At 50.3% G+C, this 19,125-nt stretch overlaps 5 protein-coding genes across 5 annotated transcripts; 3 read left to right on the top strand and 2 right to left on the bottom strand.

Moving 5' to 3' along the window:
• The first annotated feature begins 61 nt into the window (after positions 1–61).
• BC939DRAFT_112971 (ATPase, V1/A1 complex, subunit E) lies at positions 62–1,806 on the top strand. Its single transcript, XM_051549931.1, has 8 exons — positions 62–311; positions 421–474; positions 588–614; positions 727–809; positions 915–1,071; positions 1,170–1,330; positions 1,435–1,522; positions 1,621–1,806. The coding sequence occupies exons 1-8, from the start codon at positions 255–257 to the stop codon at positions 1,681–1,683; spliced, it is 690 nt and encodes a 229-aa protein (XP_051413825.1). The 5' UTR covers positions 62–254; the 3' UTR covers positions 1,684–1,806.
• A 98-nt stretch (positions 1,807–1,904) lies between these two features.
• Positions 1,905–4,647, bottom strand: BC939DRAFT_446703 (uncharacterized protein). Its single transcript, XM_051555003.1, has 4 exons — positions 3,999–4,647; positions 3,553–3,668; positions 2,516–3,425; positions 1,905–2,423 (listed from the first exon to the last, which is right to left on the bottom strand). The coding sequence occupies exons 1-4, from the start codon at positions 4,343–4,345 to the stop codon at positions 2,006–2,008; spliced, it is 1,791 nt and encodes a 596-aa protein (XP_051413824.1). The 5' UTR covers positions 4,346–4,647; the 3' UTR covers positions 1,905–2,005.
• Positions 4,648–5,604: 957 nt separating this feature from the next.
• On the top strand, positions 5,605–12,690 carry BC939DRAFT_491726 (uncharacterized protein). Its single transcript, XM_051559497.1, has 3 exons — positions 5,605–5,786; positions 5,875–6,055; positions 6,174–12,690. The coding sequence occupies exons 2-3, from the start codon at positions 5,945–5,947 to the stop codon at positions 12,666–12,668; spliced, it is 6,606 nt and encodes a 2,201-aa protein (XP_051413823.1). The 5' UTR covers positions 5,605–5,786; positions 5,875–5,944; the 3' UTR covers positions 12,669–12,690.
• A 664-nt stretch (positions 12,691–13,354) lies between these two features.
• BC939DRAFT_112794 (Alpha/Beta hydrolase protein) lies at positions 13,355–16,035 on the top strand. The gene is made up of 6 exons (XM_051549930.1): positions 13,355–13,670; positions 13,791–13,968; positions 14,168–14,589; positions 14,677–14,904; positions 15,006–15,276; positions 15,381–16,035. The coding sequence occupies exons 1-6, from the start codon at positions 13,597–13,599 to the stop codon at positions 15,948–15,950; spliced, it is 1,743 nt and encodes a 580-aa protein (XP_051413822.1). The 5' UTR covers positions 13,355–13,596; the 3' UTR covers positions 15,951–16,035.
• On the bottom strand, positions 16,033–18,981 carry BC939DRAFT_395354 (GTP-binding protein lepa; the record flags this gene model as incomplete). The annotated part of the gene is made up of 12 exons (XM_051552219.1): positions 16,033–16,119; positions 16,219–16,656; positions 16,750–16,959; positions 17,060–17,378; positions 17,494–17,584; positions 17,676–17,788; positions 17,880–18,028; positions 18,094–18,279; positions 18,394–18,456; positions 18,551–18,653; positions 18,758–18,785; positions 18,912–18,981. The coding sequence occupies 12 exons, from the start codon at positions 18,979–18,981 to the stop codon at positions 16,033–16,035; spliced, it is 1,857 nt and encodes a 618-aa protein (XP_051413821.1).
• Positions 18,982–19,125: the final 144 nt, after the last annotated feature.

The following is a 19,125-nucleotide window of genomic DNA, read 5'->3' as shown; positions in this document are numbered from 1 at the left end:
CCAGCCAGGTGGTGAGCGCGTGCGCCCTCGTCGTGGGCCTGAGTCTGGTTGCAACAGTGATCACCTTTTGCCTCGCATCACCACACACGCTCACACACACTCCCCCCCCCCTCAACAAGTACGTCTACACAACCCAGAGTGAACGGCTCTCAATCATTCTCTTCCAATTGACGCAGCAAGAAAGTGCGCCCTGAACTGATAGACCGAAAACTATTCTTGCCCCCTAGACACACTTCCATTCACCCACAGCAGACATGTCATTCAACAAGGCACTGAACGACGAGGAGGTCTTCTCTGAAATGAGAAAGATGGTAAAGCTCTCACGCCGCTGTTTGTTCCTTCGCGGCCCACTGCATTCGTATCTACAGCTTGCCTTGTCACTGAATACCTTACTAATCCGTATATTATGATTGCCTATAGGTCGCCTTCATCAAGCAGGAAGCTCTGGAAAAGGCGCGTGAGATCAAGGTCAAGGTAGCGTATTCACACCGAGGATGGCCTACGACAATATGGCAACATCGTGAAACTGCATTGCGGCGATGGTCGACTCATCAATTCATATTTCCCCTTCCTGCAATCCTACCTAGGCTGACGAAGAATTCAACATCGAGAAGGTTAGAGCCGACGTTTAACATGGGATTGATCTGGACTACAACGATCAATTAAAGGCACAAAGAGGTCTAACGGGCGCCTTTCCCCCTTGTCGCACTACCATTCCCATCTTAGGCCAAGCTTGTTCGTCAGGAGGCCATCAACATTGACGCTGCTTTCCAGCGCAAAGTCAAGCAGGCTGATGTTCAGCGACGAATGTATGCAAACTAGAGATTTTATGTCACGAAGGCAGTGGTCATAAGGGGCGATTCACGCATGTCATCCCCTTATTTAACACGACTATCTCTCTCTTTGGTGCTTAGTGCCCAGTCCAACAATATCAACAAGTCGCGTATGAAGTTGTTGTTGACTCGTCAGGAGATGCTCGACAAGCTGTTTGCAGACACAAGGAGCCAGCTCTTGGCGATTGCCAAGGACACCAATCGCTACGAAAAGTTTGTGTCTGATGCTCTTGTTCAGGTAATTTGCTCTGACCAGGACATTTCGCACTTCCTTTCGTGTCATTTTTTTTTTTTACTTATCGTGTATGCTTCAAATCGAAATATTCTCTCTCGTAGGCTTTCTTCCGCTTGCTGGAATCAGATGTTACCGTTCAACACCGCAAGGCAGATAAGGCAACGATCGAGAAGTTGCTGCCTGATGTCAAGAAGCGCTATGAGGAGGCCACTAAGCAGACGATCAACGTTGAGCTATTGGAAGATTACCTGCCCGCTGACAGGTGAGACCGCGTTCAGATGGCAGAGCGATGGATGTACCGGATATATTGTTAGGCCTATTGACCGATGAGTTTTTCTTATGTTCCTGATTGGGTTGAATGTCTAGCGCCGGAGGAGTCATTGTCGCTGGAAACGGTGGACGCACCAAGTGCAACAATACCCCCGAGGCACGCCTCGCTATTCTCGAAGAAGATGTAAGCACTCATTCTTTCCTCAGTGATGTTTCTGTTTGTGCACAAAGTGGATATGTATGTGTTCTAACGACATTTGCTGTGCTGCCGTTCATTTTTAGATGTTGCCTGTTGTCAGGGACATGTTGTTTGGACAGTCGCCCAACCGCAGGTTCTTCAACTAAACTGGAGCAACCGCTAGACACCATACTTACCAACGATGTTGATACTACTCCCTTTATCTCGATGCGAGGCTGAATTACAAAATATCTACACAGAATAAAGACAAGCATATTCAGCCAACACAATTTAGAATGCGAACGTGCCAAGGACAGCAGAGGAGAGAGAGAGAGAGAGAGAGAGAGAGAGAGAGAGAGAGAGAGAGAGAGAGAGAGAGAGAGAGAGAGAGAGAAAAAGAAAGGCTTTGAACAATTTATTTTACACAAATCGGTATAGTACAGGAGTAGAGTCGTCGAAAGAAAACGACTAGAGGTGCTGGGGCAGTTATTATCTAATTGGCATCTCATCCTTTATATTCTCCTCGGGGATTTGAGCGTGCTGTTCGTTTGTCGATACAGATGGCTCGTCATTGGTCATCGATGATGCAGACACTGCAGAAGTCGACAGCATGGTGACAGCGGAGGCCAGCGAATTTGGAATAGGCGGGAAAGATGGGATGCTGGTCTTTGAATACACATCCGAGACAACATCCACCGCTGCATTGGCGCCGTTCAAGATCGACTGCTTGACCTCGAGGGCCATGAATTGACCCAAAAGATACTGTCCTTGTTCCTGACCAAACTGAAGGAACCATTGCTGCTGATGTAACCATGCCTTCTGCTGCATCTCCTCAACCTTTTCTACATCCGAGATGTCCAACAATTCTTCTTCGACCTTCAGTCTTCCCAGTCGATTGTAGATCCTCCTAAACCATTTGAAATAAGCGCATGGTCGTATTTCAATGACAAAGTTACAATAAAAAAAAAATGCGTTACGGAATAACGAAATAGAACATACCTGTAGCTGAGATCCACAATAGCGACACCGACATTGATCCAGCGCAGAGCCCAGAGAGGCAGCTCGCTCATGAACTCCTCCTCCGTGGTCGAAACGCGAAATGCCATCAGGTTATAGGAGAACCAGAACCAGAGGACAAAGACCGACGCCTGCACCAAAAAGATATTCTTGATGAATCGAGAATGTGGCGGAGTAATGATCAGATCATACATATCCGACAGCATCTTGCAGGCCATGTACACGTTGCTGGCAGAGCCCAAAAGGAAGAAACCGAGGTGAAGATGTTGCAATCGACATAAAAGGAAGTGCCAGAGTCGGTCGCTCGCAAATGGGTAGAGGAGCATGCTGGCGAACTGACTAGACCCCATGATATCGATGCTTGCTGCCAATCGAGCCCACGATCCATGACGCGACAGATCCCTGCTGCTCTGCGTGCAGGTCGATTCATGCTCACTACCCTGGCCTGAGGATGGGCGAGCAGTGGTACACTCGGCCTTCTGACTAGCGGTTAACATGTTGGAGTTGAATATATGAGGCGCATATGGTCCCGGGAACAGTGAAATGAAGTGTGAGGGCGAAGACATCATTGCAGGGCCGGATGTGGTAGCGCTCACGCTGTCTTTATCCCCAGTTTTGGATGCTTCTACTGCTGCTGATGCCTTTATGTCGATACGGGCTGGAGTTGGCTCCCGCTTTCCAAACGATAATCTATTGCTGTTGGCCTTGCAGATTGGAAAGACATTCATTTCATCCATGTTGGAAGAAATATGACTGAGCGATTGAAGATATGTCGTGGGCGCTGTTCCTGGAGAGTCCCTGTACCCAGAAAGAAGGACGCACACCTTCATGACATAGCCTGAGGGGAAGAGCATGGCGAGGACGAAAAGTACCGTGATAGCGACACGGATACCTGTAGTTGGCAATGAGCAATTGAAGCACAAGAGAAAAAAATGTTATGGCAGCCATCCTGTACTCTTGGCGTTTGATAGTATTCTTCACATGTAAACAAGTGCGCCTTGTAAAGCAACATGAATTACCTCTATAGGAGATCAGTTCGTAGAAACGAGCCCTCTTCTTGAGCACGTAGTTGAACCCACACATAGTGCAGGAATTTGCAGACTCGTCGCGGCCATGGGCCATAAGACTCTTTCTCCTATTATTGAAGCAGAACACCCAAACGTGGTTAGCAGAGGAGAGAACGGGAAGTTCAAGCACACGGAATAAGTGGGGGTGGGAGTGTCAACAACAAAGAACCCACATCTGCTCCACAAAATGGACCTCCTCCATCTATCTGTTACATATGCTTATTTATATCACATGGTCCTGGTGCCATACTCGTTTTTGCTGTCCAAGGAACCAACCAATGCCTTCTGTTCTCAACTGCTTGCTCACGCCACCGGTACAAATCCAAAAACTGGTGATGTTCCACGAGAAGTAGAAACGAAGATGCAGAAGAAGCAAAAGGAGTAAAAAAAAGGCATACCATCGGGTCAGGCAATGACTGTGCACAAACTTGATCGAACCTCGACACCGACAGGGAGAGTACAATCCATGTGGGTCGTCATCAAGACAGATACGACAGCACCGAGCGCTGTTGGGCAGCAGCGGGTATGGAGGGCGAGGGGAGCTGCTATCCTCTCGAGTAGATGAACAGCCCATTTTTGTATCTGTGTCTGCTACCTCTACTCCTGACAGCGGCCCTGGCACTGCCGAAGATGATGCCTCGGCACTGTGAGTTACATTCTGGGCCAAAGGAGGGGCCTCGGATTGAGGCATCGGCGGTTCAGTACTGCCTGAGGACGGGCGTGCAGAGTTAGGCACAAAATTCATGTATAAACGAGGACTGAAAGTGCTTTTGTACTCTCCTGCAAGTGGAACGATGGTGTGGAGAGTGAACACTGACACTGATGTTTATACGTTGTGTGAATGGTTGGAGGGTAGCGATGAAGAAGAGATGTAAGAAAGAGAAGGATGAGATTGCGGTGTGATGAAGAAGGACAGCGTCAGTGTTCTATCAGAAAGAAAGCAGACAAGGGGGAGGAGACCAACTTTAACTGGTCAGGGTACAAAAAGATGCCAGGCCTAGTAAAATTGGATGTCTATGCTATTGGGCAGTGGTGCTATTTCTTACGAGTCGTGCTGAAGATGGCTGGAATTGATTCGAGAAAGGCACCACGTTCTGGGGCTCAAGACCATCCTCTTTGTGGTCTGTGTGATCACCGTAGTAGGCTACAGCAACCATACAGACGGATTTTTGCCACCAAATTCTATCCCCCTCCTTCAAGGTTTTTTAGGGTATTTCAAAATTGATGAGTTTTGCCGTCTTGTCCTTGGCATGCTGCAGAGCTGGTCAAAAAGAGTTCAACCAGGTTGAGATTCGCGAATATTTTATTCCTTAAATATCATCACGCCATTCAATCCAGACAGGCAGAGTTTCTATGTAAAGTGTTCTTTTTTTTTTTTTTTTTTTTTTTTTTGGTCGCGAGTTGCAGACCGCTCCCATCATTCCTCGGAGGCAAGTCAACCAGCAATAACAATCGCGGCTAGAGACTTGCAAGAGCGAGGTTTCTTTGACAAAATGACGTTTATTCTGCGCGGAGGCGCCAACTTATTATGTCGTCCAGGGCATGAGCTGATCCACAAGTTCCCCTAAGCTAATAGGAATGTTTCGCCGCCAAATTACACTCTCCACTTGGGTTAGGTGACGGGTCACATAAAAAAGACAGCTCTACCGTTCGCGACTACACCAAACAACTCCCGGAAGTCGGTCGTTAGTTAGTTCCATTTGGCAAGTGATTGGGGCGGATCTTCTAATAATATATTCCGCGATTTATCTTGCTACACCAGGTAAGAAGTGTGGGTTCTTCGTAGGACTATAGCAACACGGCGTCTTTTATAAGAGCAGCCCTGGCGGATAATATAATCTACAATCAGTACGTCCTACTGAAGGACGGGATGGAAGGACGACAGCGGCTGTTGAACTCAAAGAAGGCAATTGATTCCCTGACGTTTAAGATTCTTAGTGCTCCAGGTACACTAATCAAATTTAATTTATCGTCTCATCATCATCTCTCTCTCTCTCTCTCTCTCTCTTTCTTTTCATCATCATTCACCATCGTCAACGCTCATCGTCTTTTAATCAAGTTGAGCAATCGTCCTTCCCATCCTTTACTTTTTCTTTTCTCTCCCGTCCTGGCCTTAGCACCTGGACCATCCCCTCAAGTAAGGTCCTTCGCTGTCGCCAACCTAGCACGCTGAGTGAAACATTCAGGTACCAGTTTTTTTTTCTCTTCTATTCTTCTATTCTCCATCTTTCGTCCTGTTGAATATCATTCTCATTCTCTTCCATACATGTTCAGACCCACTACGGCAGTATACCAGAGCAAGCGACTCCAATTTACATAAAGGGCACCTACGGATACATAGCCAATGGCAGGTTCATCCCGCTACAATGGCCCAGGAGCCGCCCTTCGCGGACAACCCCGTGCACCAAGGCAGCAATCCAGGCCTCGCGACGATACAGCTGAAAGCCCATCTTCGGTAAGCTACCCACAAATCTCCTTTCTCGCCCTCACTGTCGTTGCAGCATGGAGTTTTACTCCTTTCTTTTTTGTGCATATGCTCACGCCCGTTGCACCACTCAAACGTCTCCTAATAGTATCCCACAGACAGGCAGCGAAATTACGCCGATGGTGCCCAAAAGGACCTCCCAGTCACCAACAGCCCACGCTCATACGCTTCAAATTCGTCCCACCAACGTAAATGGAGCGATGCCTCATCTCTGCAAGGCGGTGCATTGCCGCCTATGCATCAGCAACCATATCACGGCTCGCAGAACTACCCATACAGCAACAGCAATCATTCACCTTACATGGGTCCATCCTCAGGATCACCCGCCTCACCACCACCATTGTCCCCGTCCCCTTCCTCGTCCTCCTCATACTATAATCCTACAGATCAGCGCGGGCATGGCTACGGCCACCCTCAGTCCCAAAATTCGTATGGTTCATCGCAAAGACAACATCAGCAACAACAGCCTTCTCAGAACCGATCCAACCAGCATGCTGGACCGGGGGGATTGCAGTCCGGTACCAGTGTGTACGGTCACAATAGCCCTTACGATCAAAGCCCTATGATGTCTCCGACTACCCCGGACAGTTGGCGCTCTCCTCCTGGTCCTCGTGGTTACCAAACACCACAATATTCGCCCTCGACCCAGTATCGCCCACAAGGACTGCAGAAACCGCGCTCTACCGCCTCTTCAGTTTCGAATGATGACCATGGCAGACATCATGGCCAGTCCAGTAACTACAACAACGAGTACGATTCCGACGACTACTATAATCGCCAGGGTGACCGCTCCGCTCCAGACTATGGCCAAAGACCAACGAAGGACCAAGGACAAGGACGCTTCATAGACGATCGGGGAGCACGAGCTCTCAGCTACTCGACATCCATTGCCTCCAATACTTCTTCGGTCTTAGCGGCGAGGAGAGAGAGAAATGAACGCAACGAGCGCAACGAGCGCAACCGGCGCCAAAAGCAGGCCCATGCAGATGAGTGGCTCACCTCTCCTACGGGGACAGAGAATGAAACCGAAATCCTGCCCTGGAGCGATGATGAGGCCATTGTGACAAAGGCCGTACGATCGCCCCCTACCGGGTACTCTAACGAGAAGTCCCTGCCTCCTATTCCAGGCTGGGATCCACAACAGCAGCATTACGGAGGGGGAGCGGAACCAGACACAGTTAAGGTAGAGGTTGGGGGAACCACTACTGTCATCCCCACGACTAACGAGGGCACTGGGATCAACTTTATCAAGGATATATCCAGCCCAAGCTCGCCTCCTCCAGCTCCGCGATACAACAATGCATCTCAGGGACCATCGAGCGCCGCCCAGAGCATGACAGGCGCGGCTACTTCTCTTCGAGCAGCAGCGTTTGGAGACCAGAAATCCAAGGCTGTGGATTCAGCCAAACGCGAGCCACCATCAAGGCCACAGCACCCATCTAAGGAGCATACATCGCGCGATTGGGACGGAAAACGGATCAGCCTGGATGATATGCTCTCTAGCCCTGCACAAACTGGTCATGACAGCCGACAGCAAGCTGTGGACAGCTGGCGCACATCCCCACCACTGCGTGCCCGGGAGGACAATTCTTCTTTTACAGAGCTAAAGAACAAGCGTCGCAGTAGTTTGCCAGAAAAGTCCATCCCCAACTGGAACGAACACACTCAGAATTGGAGGAGCAGCATTGGTCAAAGACGACCTTCGTGGATGGCGAACACTAAAGGGCTCCATGATGACATTGACGAAATCAAAGACAAGAACGACTTTTCACGCAGGAAAGAAGACTGGGCTAAGCAAGACCAGGAATCGAATACGAACACAGGAAATATTGCTGGAACGACGAGCAAAGATACAAAGGCCACTGATGTTAACAAGCGCCAGTCTGATCGAAGCAGTTTGCGTCGTCGATCGCGATCGTGGTCTCCACGGCCTGCCCTCTCGCGGAGCAGCTCCTCCGGATCTATTGCCAAGGCACCAGCAGACAACAAGGATGGTGATAAGAACCATGTATCCTCGGCTGCACGTCGACGCGACTCGTTTGCCTCAACCATCTCCCGGTCCATCTCGCCATCGCCATCCCGGTCGCGTTCTCGTTCTCCCCGACGACGATCGCATGATGTGAGGTCTCGTGGCTCGTTTTCAAGATCGAGATCTCGTTCCCTCCACTCGCGCTCTAGATCAAGGTCAAGAGGCAGCCGTGGTTCTCGCTATAGTTCTCGGTCACGTTCCCATTCGCCGATCAACCAAACTGAAGTCAAGAAAGCCGACAGATCAGCTCAACGGAATGGCGAGCGCGATTCTTCTAGGTTTTCATGGCGGTCAACTGATAGCGCCACCAACAACCGCCGTTCCTGGGAGTCAATGGCTCAAGGAGCGCAGCAGACGGATGCATCTAAGAGCAGGAAGCCGAATGAGCCTGCAGTGCGAGGAACCGGTGGACCGCGGTATTCAACCGCCGGAGAAGAAGATCTTACAGATTTTGAAGACAGTTATGATCTGCACAAGGGCAAAGGCGCCGATATCGATAGATCGGCTCCGGCAGCGGAGAGCAAAGGAGCTGCATCGCATCCGGATAAAGGCGGCCGCCATATGGATTCGGACGCAGAAAGTATGGACTCTCCCCCACTTAAAGTCCAGTACGCGCGAAGAGCAGCTCCAGACAATGACGATGACGAGTCCATTTCCTCCAAGCATCCAGTGTCCATCATCTCGACATTCAGTTTGCCTCCAGCAAAATCTCCGATGTCTCCTCCGATGCCTCCTCCAATGCCAAGTTCTTATCCTTTGGCGGACGGCACCAAACCAAGAATGCCGCCACCTCCGCCTATCCCGGACTCTCCTCCTCAGTCCGCAACGCAGAGCCAGTCGTTGATAACTTCTATTACTACAGTTTCGATCGAAGCCGCGACATCCACGCTGCAAAGCTCGAGAGTATCTGTCGACAGCTTTAAGAACGTACCCGGTCATGTCGGTGCTAATGTACACAGGAAGGGCCAGACTGATACGGATATCGAATCAGATTTTGAGACGGATGCTGAATCCACGAGCTATAATCGGGACAGATCTCCAATACAGCCTTCGTATGTTTCGATGACGACGACCACCGGCAGAAATGAAGAACACCCGAGTGCAGCTTCGTCTCCTCCTTCATACCCTTCGACGGCACCATCATCCAACCCCATCAGCATCAATACAAGCCAACTGTCAAGAAATGCGTCAGCAGCGAGCTCTGTCAGCGTCATGTCGGCCCGCTCAGCGCGTTCTTTCATGTCGTCCTCGTCCGCTCATTCAGCCTCGTCCATTCTTCCAGGATCGCCGCCTCCGCAAAGAGCCCCACCTCCCATTCCAGCCATGGACTCTGGAGCCGGCACTGCGACTGTGGGATCCGGACTTTTCGCAACAGCCAAGCGTTCAGTCAGCGGAGGAAGCGCTCGTGGGGCTCGTTCAGGGCTCAGTAAACAGATCTTGCCCCCGGTCATTCCACCACCTCCAGGTCCCCCGCCAGAGATGTCTGGGAACAAGCCTTTGTATGGAATCATTCCCCCTCCGATCCCATCCTCTTTCAGTGTTCCTTCTGCAGGTGCGCCTTCTAGCGTCACCCAAGGCGCTGAAGCCGCTGCGGCGACGACAACGTCATCTGCGGTTCAGATTCAAATGTTGGCTGATGAAGACCAGAGTAGATCTCAGATGGGTGCCATCTCTGTGGAGACTGACGAGCGCCTGCTGACACGACTCAACAACCGGATCGCACAGCTGGAAAAAGAACTAGAGTTTGCCCATCAGGATCTGGAAGCTAACCAGGATGATATGGTAGAGTTGCAAAACAAGGTCCAGGATTTGGAGAGTGAGTTGAGTGAGCTCTCTCAGAGCTCAAAGGCCAAGATGGAAGCGCAAAACATTGAAGAGCTTAAGGCTGCCAAGGATGCATGGGAACAAGAACGTGTACAGCTGAACAAGGATATGGAGCGCCTTCGGGAAGAGCATCAAGATGAGCTTGAGGCAGGCTTTCAGAGAGAACGATCCAAGCATGCGATGGAAATCGAGCAGCTGGCTTTGGATCATGCAGCTGACCTGAAAGATCACTTGGCCAAGGCAGCAGAGGAGCTGGAAGATTTGCGCGATGAACACTCAAGGGCCCTAGAGGAGCAAAAGGACGAGCTGTCGATGGCGCATCAACAGGTGGTAGACGATCTGCACAGTCGTATTGAATCTTTGGAGACTCAGCAAGCGAAAGAACTGGAGATGCAGCGTGCAGACATCGAAGCCAAGTCTCTGGAGCAGCAGCAGCAACTGGAGGCCCGTCTGGAATCAGCCCTCGAAGAGAACATCAAAGCCCTAGAAAAACTCAAGGACAGTCATCAGCACGAGATCGCCGATTTCGTGCAACGATATGAAGAGTTGGAATTGTCGCTGACGGCTGCTTCGGCAGACCGGGACAAGGCTGTTGCGGGTTTGAGTCATCACAAAAAGGAGACAGAGCAGGCCCTGGATCGGCTCGAGGCCGTTTTGGCAGAGGACAAGAAGGCGCATGCTCAGTTGATCCAAGACTTGGAGACCAAGGCCAAGAGGCTGGAGGGCCGTGTCGCGGAGTTGGAATCAGAGTTGCAGGAGCTCATGCAGGATAACGTCCAGATCGTTGAAGAGATGCAGAGGCGCGAAGAGTCTTGGGCCCAGGAGCGGGCTCTGTTGCGCTCAGCACAGGAGGACGAGGATGGGCAGGGAGCAAGACTGCAGGAGATCCATGAGCAGCTGGTGGCCATGACTGAATCCAAGCGACAGGCGGATGCTCAGTTCCAGGGCATCGTCAAGGGCTTGTTGCGTGAAGCCTCAGCCCACAAGAAGGAGATCGAGGAGCTCAAGTCTGCAGTGGAGCAGGAGCGACAAGACAAAGAGCAGGAGCGACAGGGCAAAGAGCAGGAGCGACAGGACAGGGGTCAAATTCACGAGCAGCTAGAGTCACTTCAGCAGCAAAAACAAGCCCTTGAGGACGAACGAGCTGCACTGATTCGCGAGATGGAGCAGGAACGACAGGGCAAAGAACAGGAGCGACAGGGTAGAGAGCAAATTTACGAGCAGCTCGAATCGCTTCAGCAGCAAAAGCAAGTCCTTGAGGCTGAACGAGCTGTACTGATGCGCGAGATGGAGCAGGAGCGACAAGGCAAAGAACAGGAGCGACAGGACAGGGGTCAAATTCACGAGCAGCTCGAATCGCTTCAGCAGCAAAAGCAAGCCCTTGAGGCTGAGCGAGCTGCACTGATGCGCGAGGTGGAGCAGGAGCGACAAGGCAAAGAACAAGAGCGACAGGGTAGGGAGCAAATTTACGAGCAGCTCGAGTCGCTTCAACAGCAGAAGCAAGCCCTTGAGGACGAACGAGCTGCACTGATGCGCGAGAAGGAGCAGGCGGATCAGAAATGGAAAGCGCTGGAAAAGAATCGAGAGGAGACCGAGGCCCGATTGGAGACTTTGAAGCGTAGTGGCAGCGAGGCCATGGCGACCATCCAGAGCGAGTTGGAGAGCCGCCTGAGAGAGCAGGAACAGGTCTTGGAGTCTGAGAGGTCAAAGGCCCGAGAGCTGGAGAGCGCACTGGAGCAGGGTCTTTCCAAGGCCCGGGACGACTTGCAGAAGGAGCAGTTTGTGTGGAAGACACGTCTGGACCAGGTCGAGGCAGCATTGAAGACCAAGGAGGCCCAGGTGCGAAAACTCGAGCAGGAGGCAGATGCAACGATCAAGATCCAGAATGATCTGTTGCAGAGCATGGAACGCGATGCAGCTAACTCGACCAAGAAGCTGGAGGCCAGCTTGATGGCGAAGATGAAGGATATGGAGCAGACTTTTGAAGGAGAAAAGAAACATATCCAGCAACAGACGGAACAGGAGATGTTACAGCGATTTGAGCAGGAATCGGCTAAAAAGGAGACGCATTTGCAGCAACAGCTCGAGGCGATTCATCAGCAAGAGTTGGCGATGGCCAAGCAAGAGTTTGCGGCGGTGCACGAGCAACAGCTGCGTGCATTGAAGCAGCAGCACGACGTGGCACTGGAACAGACCAGCATGTCCTCCCAGCAGGTGTCGAGGTCGCTGGAGGAACAACTAGAGAAGCTGCAGCAGCAGAGCGAGCAGGAGCGGTCGGAGAAGGAGGTGGCGATCAAGGACCGCACGTTCCTGGAGAGGAGGATGGCCGGTCACGACCGCCGTCAGAAGGAGCTGGAGGAGAGTCTCGAGTCCTTACAGCAGCAGTTGGACCAGTCGCGTGCCAAGTCTGGGCAGGAACTGCAGGAGGTCGAGCGGTCGAAGATGAGCCTGGAGCGCAAGCTGGGTATGGCCAAGGAGGATGTAGAGGAGCTGAACAAGATCCGAGACGAGCTGGAGAACGATCGGGACGAGCTGCGGGCAGAGCTGCAGCGACTCAAGAAGGCTTCAAGCAAGTCGTCTGGTTCTGGTTCTGGCTCAGGTGCAGACAATGCGGCGTGGGAGGCCGAGCGACGCAAGTTGCAGGAGCAGGTGCGCAAGTTGGAGGATGAGGTGCAGATCATGTTGGAGAAGAACATGAATTTGACGATCGAATTGAGCATGCGCGGATAGTGCTTGGAGCTTGCTGGGGGGGGGGGGGGGGGGGGTTTGATACCAAGGCTCCGCCTTTTTTATATACATACATTTTTTTCTCTTTCTTCTTTCTTCTTACTTCCTTCTTCTTTCATAATACCATAACTCATCGCATCCATTTTTATAGACGCATATTTACTTTTGTTTATTAGAAAGTATTAACAGGCATAGTCTATGTCTATGGTGTATAGACTTACAAGTCTCTCGAGTCTACCAATGCTATCTGTTTGTTTGCCTAGATGGGTTGCATCGAAAAAAGACGCGTAGCGGCGCCCCGTCATGATTGGCTGAGCGAGAAGCGAGATAGGACGCGATTCAGCGGAGGGTGGAGGTGGGTTGTCTGCATGTGAAAATGATGGGCACAAACACGTGTATCGGATGGAGTTTCGGATACCCCGGTCAAAATGGAATAGACGCAGACGCACAGTTGCAGTCCAATGGTGAGGATGGATGTGTGGGTTCCGACTAACAGGATGCGGGGAGTGCGTACATGCTTTGCACTCCACGTACATGTACAGTAACTGTACATGGATATGGATATTGAGATGGAGATGGAGATGGTGGCACATGGGAAAGAGCAAGGGAAGAGCGTGGCCCCTGGAGAGGTGTTCTCCACAAAACATAGGAGCAGGGGGGGAGGGGATACAGATTGTTCCTGGTGCCATCCTCTTTTCCCCTTCCCCTTCTCACCTCTCTTCTTCTCCTCCTTCTCCTCCTCCTTCTCCTCCTTTCTCTCCCTCACTGTCTTTGTCCTCTTTGGCGATCAGCAGCTCCCTCATCACCATCTCTCATTCTCATTCCTCACACTCCACTCCACCTCTTTTTCCCTTTCTCTCTCTTTCTCTCTCTCTCTCTCCCCTCTTGTGCCACATCCTCTCTCGACCGTTGCAAGTTCCTCCGCACAGACATGCTCGGTCACATCGCAGGAAGACCCTCTCCCTCCTGGGACAAGATCCAGGCCGTTGTGGTCCTCTTGATGAGGCAAGTCTCCTATAGATCTGATCGTTAGTCCCCCCGTTATTGCTTCCAATACAATGAATCCTAACAAACATTTCAACCCCATCTCGTTCCCCTTTCACTCCCTTCAACCTCACCCAATAGTTACGTTGCCCTCCGTAAGACGCCAGCAGCCGGACCCCGGCCTTTCCAGCGATTGCATAATCTCCTGAATAAGTACACACCCTGGCAGATCCTCATCGGAGCTCTGACCATGCTCTATGCAACCCACCATGCCGATGTGCTCCTCGGCCTCACACCTGCTGAGCCTGAGAAAAAGATGGTATGCTACGACAATGGGCTCATCCTCCTGTACACCCATATCATGGCCCTATATTTCGTTGCACTTTCTACTGCCATTTGATGCATCTGGCAAATATGGGGGAAGTCGCGTTCAAAGAGCCCAGAGACCATATAAACTCCCTCCCTTAGTCAACATATCGATCTGAGCTCAACCTTCGATTTCTTTCACCGTCCCATAGTTCTCGCGTCGCTACACTCGAGGTTACACGCGCGGTCTTTGGATCTTGTCTGCCCTTGATGCTGGTTTCTTCATGTCTCAGAACATTCGACCTAAGATTCTACGCGACACCATGTCCGCAGTCTTCTCGGTGTACTACCTCTTCTTCCCCAAGCGGGCACTTGAGAAGAACAACATGATGCTCAAGACCATCACTGCGACTCATATGCGCCGATCCTGGGAAAAGATGCTCCATCCGGTCATTAGGGCACTGACCTGGATCAATGCCCCGAGACTGGGTGTTCACAAACACATTGTTCTGAAATTGTCAAAGGAGCTGGGACATCACTCGGACGCGTTGGTGGACGTGATTGTGTTCTTCAGGGGCACAGAAGAGGAGCTTGCGAGACAGGAGGCCTTGCTGCTGGATATTCCGGGTGGAGGGTAAGAAAAAGTCATTACGACGTACGAGTAAGTCATGTTCATGAAGCCATTACTAACTATCTGTCTGTTTATCCACATTATTGTTAGTTTTGTCGCCATGAGCCCTCAGTGTCATTCCGATTATCTGATGGCCTGGGCAGGCCAGACTGGTATTCCAGTTGTCAGTGTCAACTATAAGAAGGCGCCCGAGCATCCCTTCCCATACGGACTCAATGAGTGCTTTGATGTGTATCGCCTGATTGTCGCCACTAAGGGTGGTTGCATTGGCTTCAATGGCAGGACCCAGCCACGTATCGTGATTGCTGGCGACTCTGCGTAAGCGAATCAGGGTTGAAGCGGCGACGTAGTGATAAATTAAGAGCTATAGACAGAAACTGCTGCTAACATGTTTTTACGTATCTGTGTGTGACAAATAGTGGAGGCACGTTTACTGCGTCCACCATGAATATGATCATCGAATTCGGACCGGAGCTTCCGCGACCTGTAGGTCTGCTCATGATCTATCCATGTATGCAGGTTGGCCTAGATTTCTGGATCAGCAACAGCGATCTGGCTGTGGTTGAGGAGGAGATTGTTCGTGGTCCTATTCCATCGGATCACTTGAAGGCCAGACCTGGACGCGGAGATGGTATGACCCTGAACAGTAAAGCGGCCTTTATGGACGACCAAGTCCTCAGTTCTTCCTTCGTAAGTACTATCTACTGTTTCTTTTTGGCTACTGCTATCACTACACTCGCTTGTCTGTAATGCTTAGCTGACCCCCCTATTTCTCCTTTCTTTCATATCCATAGCTCCGTGCGCTGATGGTGATGTATATTGGTGGCGACCCAACTCTGGATCTCAAGTCCAATTACCTCGTTTCGCCCATTCATACGCCTGACCATATCTTGGCCCAGTATCCAAGAACATATATCATTGCTGGCGAAAAGGACCCGCTCGTCGACGACTCCATCATCTTCATGGCCAAGCTGCGTCGTGCTAAACGCACTGCCTCTGCGGATCTTGAGAGCGACACCCTAAGGATCGTCAGTGGCGTATCTCACGCCTTTTTACAAATGACCAGCATCGTCCCAGAAATGAACGATCTCGTCAAAGTCGCAGGCGAGGAACTCATGGACATGCTCAAGGCGCCACAGCAACCGCAAGCAGAGTGGGGTCATGCGAGCACGCAGTCATTGCAGGACGGCGCAACAGATTTGGTCCAGATCAATCTGCGTTCCAAGACAGTCTCGAACCCTCGGCAGGTCAGCCCTTTTGTCCTCAAATGGGAGGAAGAAAACACTAGAGATGCCATTTCGACTTATGAGCATCGTCGCGTGGCATATCTAGACCAGTTGGGCATTGATAGCCATGAAGATTAGAGTGCGATCTATGCCACTATATTATAAAGAAGCAAGTCTATAGAGCTAATGATACAGAATACGCTGTTACGCCAGCAATGGTCTATTTTTTCTTGGACATAAAATCGTAGAAGGCTTCTTGACTGACTTCTACACCGCCGATGGCCTTCATTCGTTTCTTTCCCTCTTTCTATTGACGCGTCGGCATGGAGGATCGGCAGAAATGGTTACACAGGATTATTCCATCGGTAGTACAGTGAACACAGGCGAGAGCAAACATTCCTCTTACCTGTTTGTTTAGCAGTTTCATCTTTCGCGAGATATCGCCGCCATAGCATTTTGCAGTGACATTCTTCCGCAAGGCACTCAGGCCCTCCCTGGCGATGACCTTGTTGCCAACAGACGCCTGAATCACAATCTCAAAGAGCTGTCGGGACAACAAACTCTTCAGCCGTTTTACCCAGTCCCGGGCAACCAACTCTGCTTGGGAGCGATGGAGGATGATCGAAAGCGCATCCACAGGCTTTGAGTTCAGTACGATATTCATCTTGACAAGATCGGCATCATCATAGCCGTCTTCTTCGTAATCAAACGATGCGAATCCGCTTGAGCGGCCTTTCAACTCATCGTGGAAGTCCGTCACGACTTCAGCCAGCGGCAGTCTGTACTTGAGGAGGACTCTGCTCTCGTCCAAATAGGTGTGCTCTAGCTGGACTCCTCTACGGGACTGATAAAGAAATCCATTTGCAGGGCTCAGTAAAAGCGACAATGAAAGTACGGATGAGAACAATGAAAGAGAATCTGCAAAGGTAGGTCTTACTCCACAGAGCACCATAATATCACCAAGATACTCCTTGGGGAAAATAATAGTGGACCGGACCATGGGCTCCTGCACGCTTTTGACCTTTGCGTTGAGTTCGTCCATTTCCGGAAACTCTGTTGGATTTCGAATGAGTTTTTGCGCTCCGTCTTGATACTCAATCTTGTAAGGCACAGTTGGTGCTGTGATAATAATATTGGCGTCGTATTCCTACAGGAGTCAACACACGTATAGGCCGATATATTAAAAAAAAAAAAAGCCTACATCAAGTAGTAGGCATCCGTAAGTCATGAGTTGCAAAAGCACGTACCTGCTCTAGACGCTGCCTAAAAACATCCATGTGCAGAGTTCCCAGGAAGCCTAGGCGCCAGCCCTGCCCAAGAGCTGTACTCGTCTCCTTTTGGATCATGACAGACGAGTCACTGAGCGTCAGCTTGGCAATGCTGTGGTCCAGCTTTTCAAAATCCGCGGTATCGATGGGAAAGATACCCGCCCAAACCATTGGCTTTGCGGGGACGAACCCTGGCATCGGCGTGCCGATATGTTTGTGGTCAAAGAAGGTGTCTCCAACATGAGATTCGCTCAGAGTCTTCATGTTCAAGACAAAGTAGCCAACCTGGCCCGCCTGCCTGTTGATGGTAAATCAAGAGCAAAAAATTGTCAGCTTCGTGTGCGCATCCATAAACACTAGTCACTGTATTTATGAGCATGCGGGCTGCATGCTTGGAGCTGAAGATGACTTACAGGGAGCTGGTAGGCGTTTGCTCTGGATACATGATACCCGTCTCCGTAACTTCATACCGCCGTTCTGAATGTGCGGAGACAATTCTATCGCCTAGAGACATTTGAAGCCAACAACGGATGTCGGTTAGTCATTAACATCACTATCGTTTCTTTATATACAATCTAGAGCAGCTCTTTCATACCTTTCTTGACTGTGCCATCGATGACAGCCATCAGACAAATGACACCTACATAGGTGTCGTGCCAAGAGTCAAACAGGAGTGCCTTGAAGGGCTTGTTGATATCGCCTGATGGTCTGAGAGCATACGAATAAGACGAACAAGTCAGTCAAATGGCTTGTTATAACTAGGAGGACACGGTGACCAAAATTCTCGAAGAATACTTACGAAGGTACGGTCTCGATGATCTTGGGTAAAATTTGGTCCACATTCAAATTGGACTTTGCGGAAATCTCAAGGCAGTCGTCGGCAGGCATCTCAAAGGCGACTTCGATCTGAGATGCAACGCGTTTGGGATCTGCTGCCGGGAGATCAATCTACTCCATGAGAAATGCGGTAAGTTAAACAGGAACAGTTGTATGGTTCGATATCAGGACAAAACTTTGCCAACAAATCGGTTCAAGCGTACCTTGTTGATGACTGGAATGATGGTAATGTCCAGCCCATACGCAAGATAAAAGTTGGCCACTGTCTGGGCCTGAATACCCTGTGCAGCGTCCACAAGCAATAGAGTACCCTGACAGGCGGCTAACGAGCGAGATACTTCAAAATTAAAGTCCATATGACCCTAAACAATAGCGCGAAGAGAACACATTTGTAAGCGTTACAAAGGCATAAGTTTGGTCCGCGCGCTTGTTCCGAGACAGTGCCCTTCTGGTTGTAATAAAGAGATCCCACGTACCGGCGTATCGATCAAATTCAAAAGATATCTTTTTCCTTTGTAGTCGTAAAACATGGATGCGCTCTGTAATACAAGATTATAGAGTGGCGATAAGTTCAAGATACATGGATAGGCCACACACTTGCTCCAGAATGAATCCAGAAGCATCATCCCATACCTGTGCTTTGACCGTAATGCCTCTCTCCCGTTCAACTTTTAGTTTATCCAGCACTTGCTTGTTGTCCTTCCTTTTGGTTATAGTTTGTGCTAATTCCAGTAACCTGGATAAAAAAGAAAGAAAGAAGAAAGGAGGCGGCTGAGATTCCAGTTGAATTCCATGCTCTTTGCCGTAGTATAATGCTGCCGATCCGTCGTCCTGTCCTACCTGTCCGCGAGCGTGCTTTTGCCATGGTCTATGGATACCAATTGAAAGAGGATCATAGTTGTAAGCATGTTTGTATACCGTTATGGCCAAGACAACCCTGCTGGATATTGACGATCTCTGTATTGCGATGTTGTCTCTATGCAATTGAACGTACCAACATGAGCAATGATACTGAAATTCCTGATACGACTAACATCAAAGGCCTCGAGTTCGATAGATCCCATTGAATTTGGCTTCATCTAGAGGGCCGTGCGTAGCAATTGAACATCAATATCAATTCTAGTCGCAACCCTACTTCCAGTTCTATGCAATGTCGAGTTCTGCTTGTTGCAAACCGAGATCTTTACTTTGTGTCCCTGCCCTATATC

This window comes from Gamsiella multidivaricata (assembly GCF_025024155.1).
Source record: "Gamsiella multidivaricata strain RSA 2152 chromosome Unknown BC939scaffold_21, whole genome shotgun sequence".
Classification (NCBI taxonomy): Eukaryota; Fungi; Mortierellomycota; class Mortierellomycetes; order Mortierellales; family Mortierellaceae; genus Gamsiella; species Gamsiella multidivaricata.
Note: the sequence above shows the minus strand (reverse complement) of the source record. Positions and strands in the feature narration are given on the sequence as shown.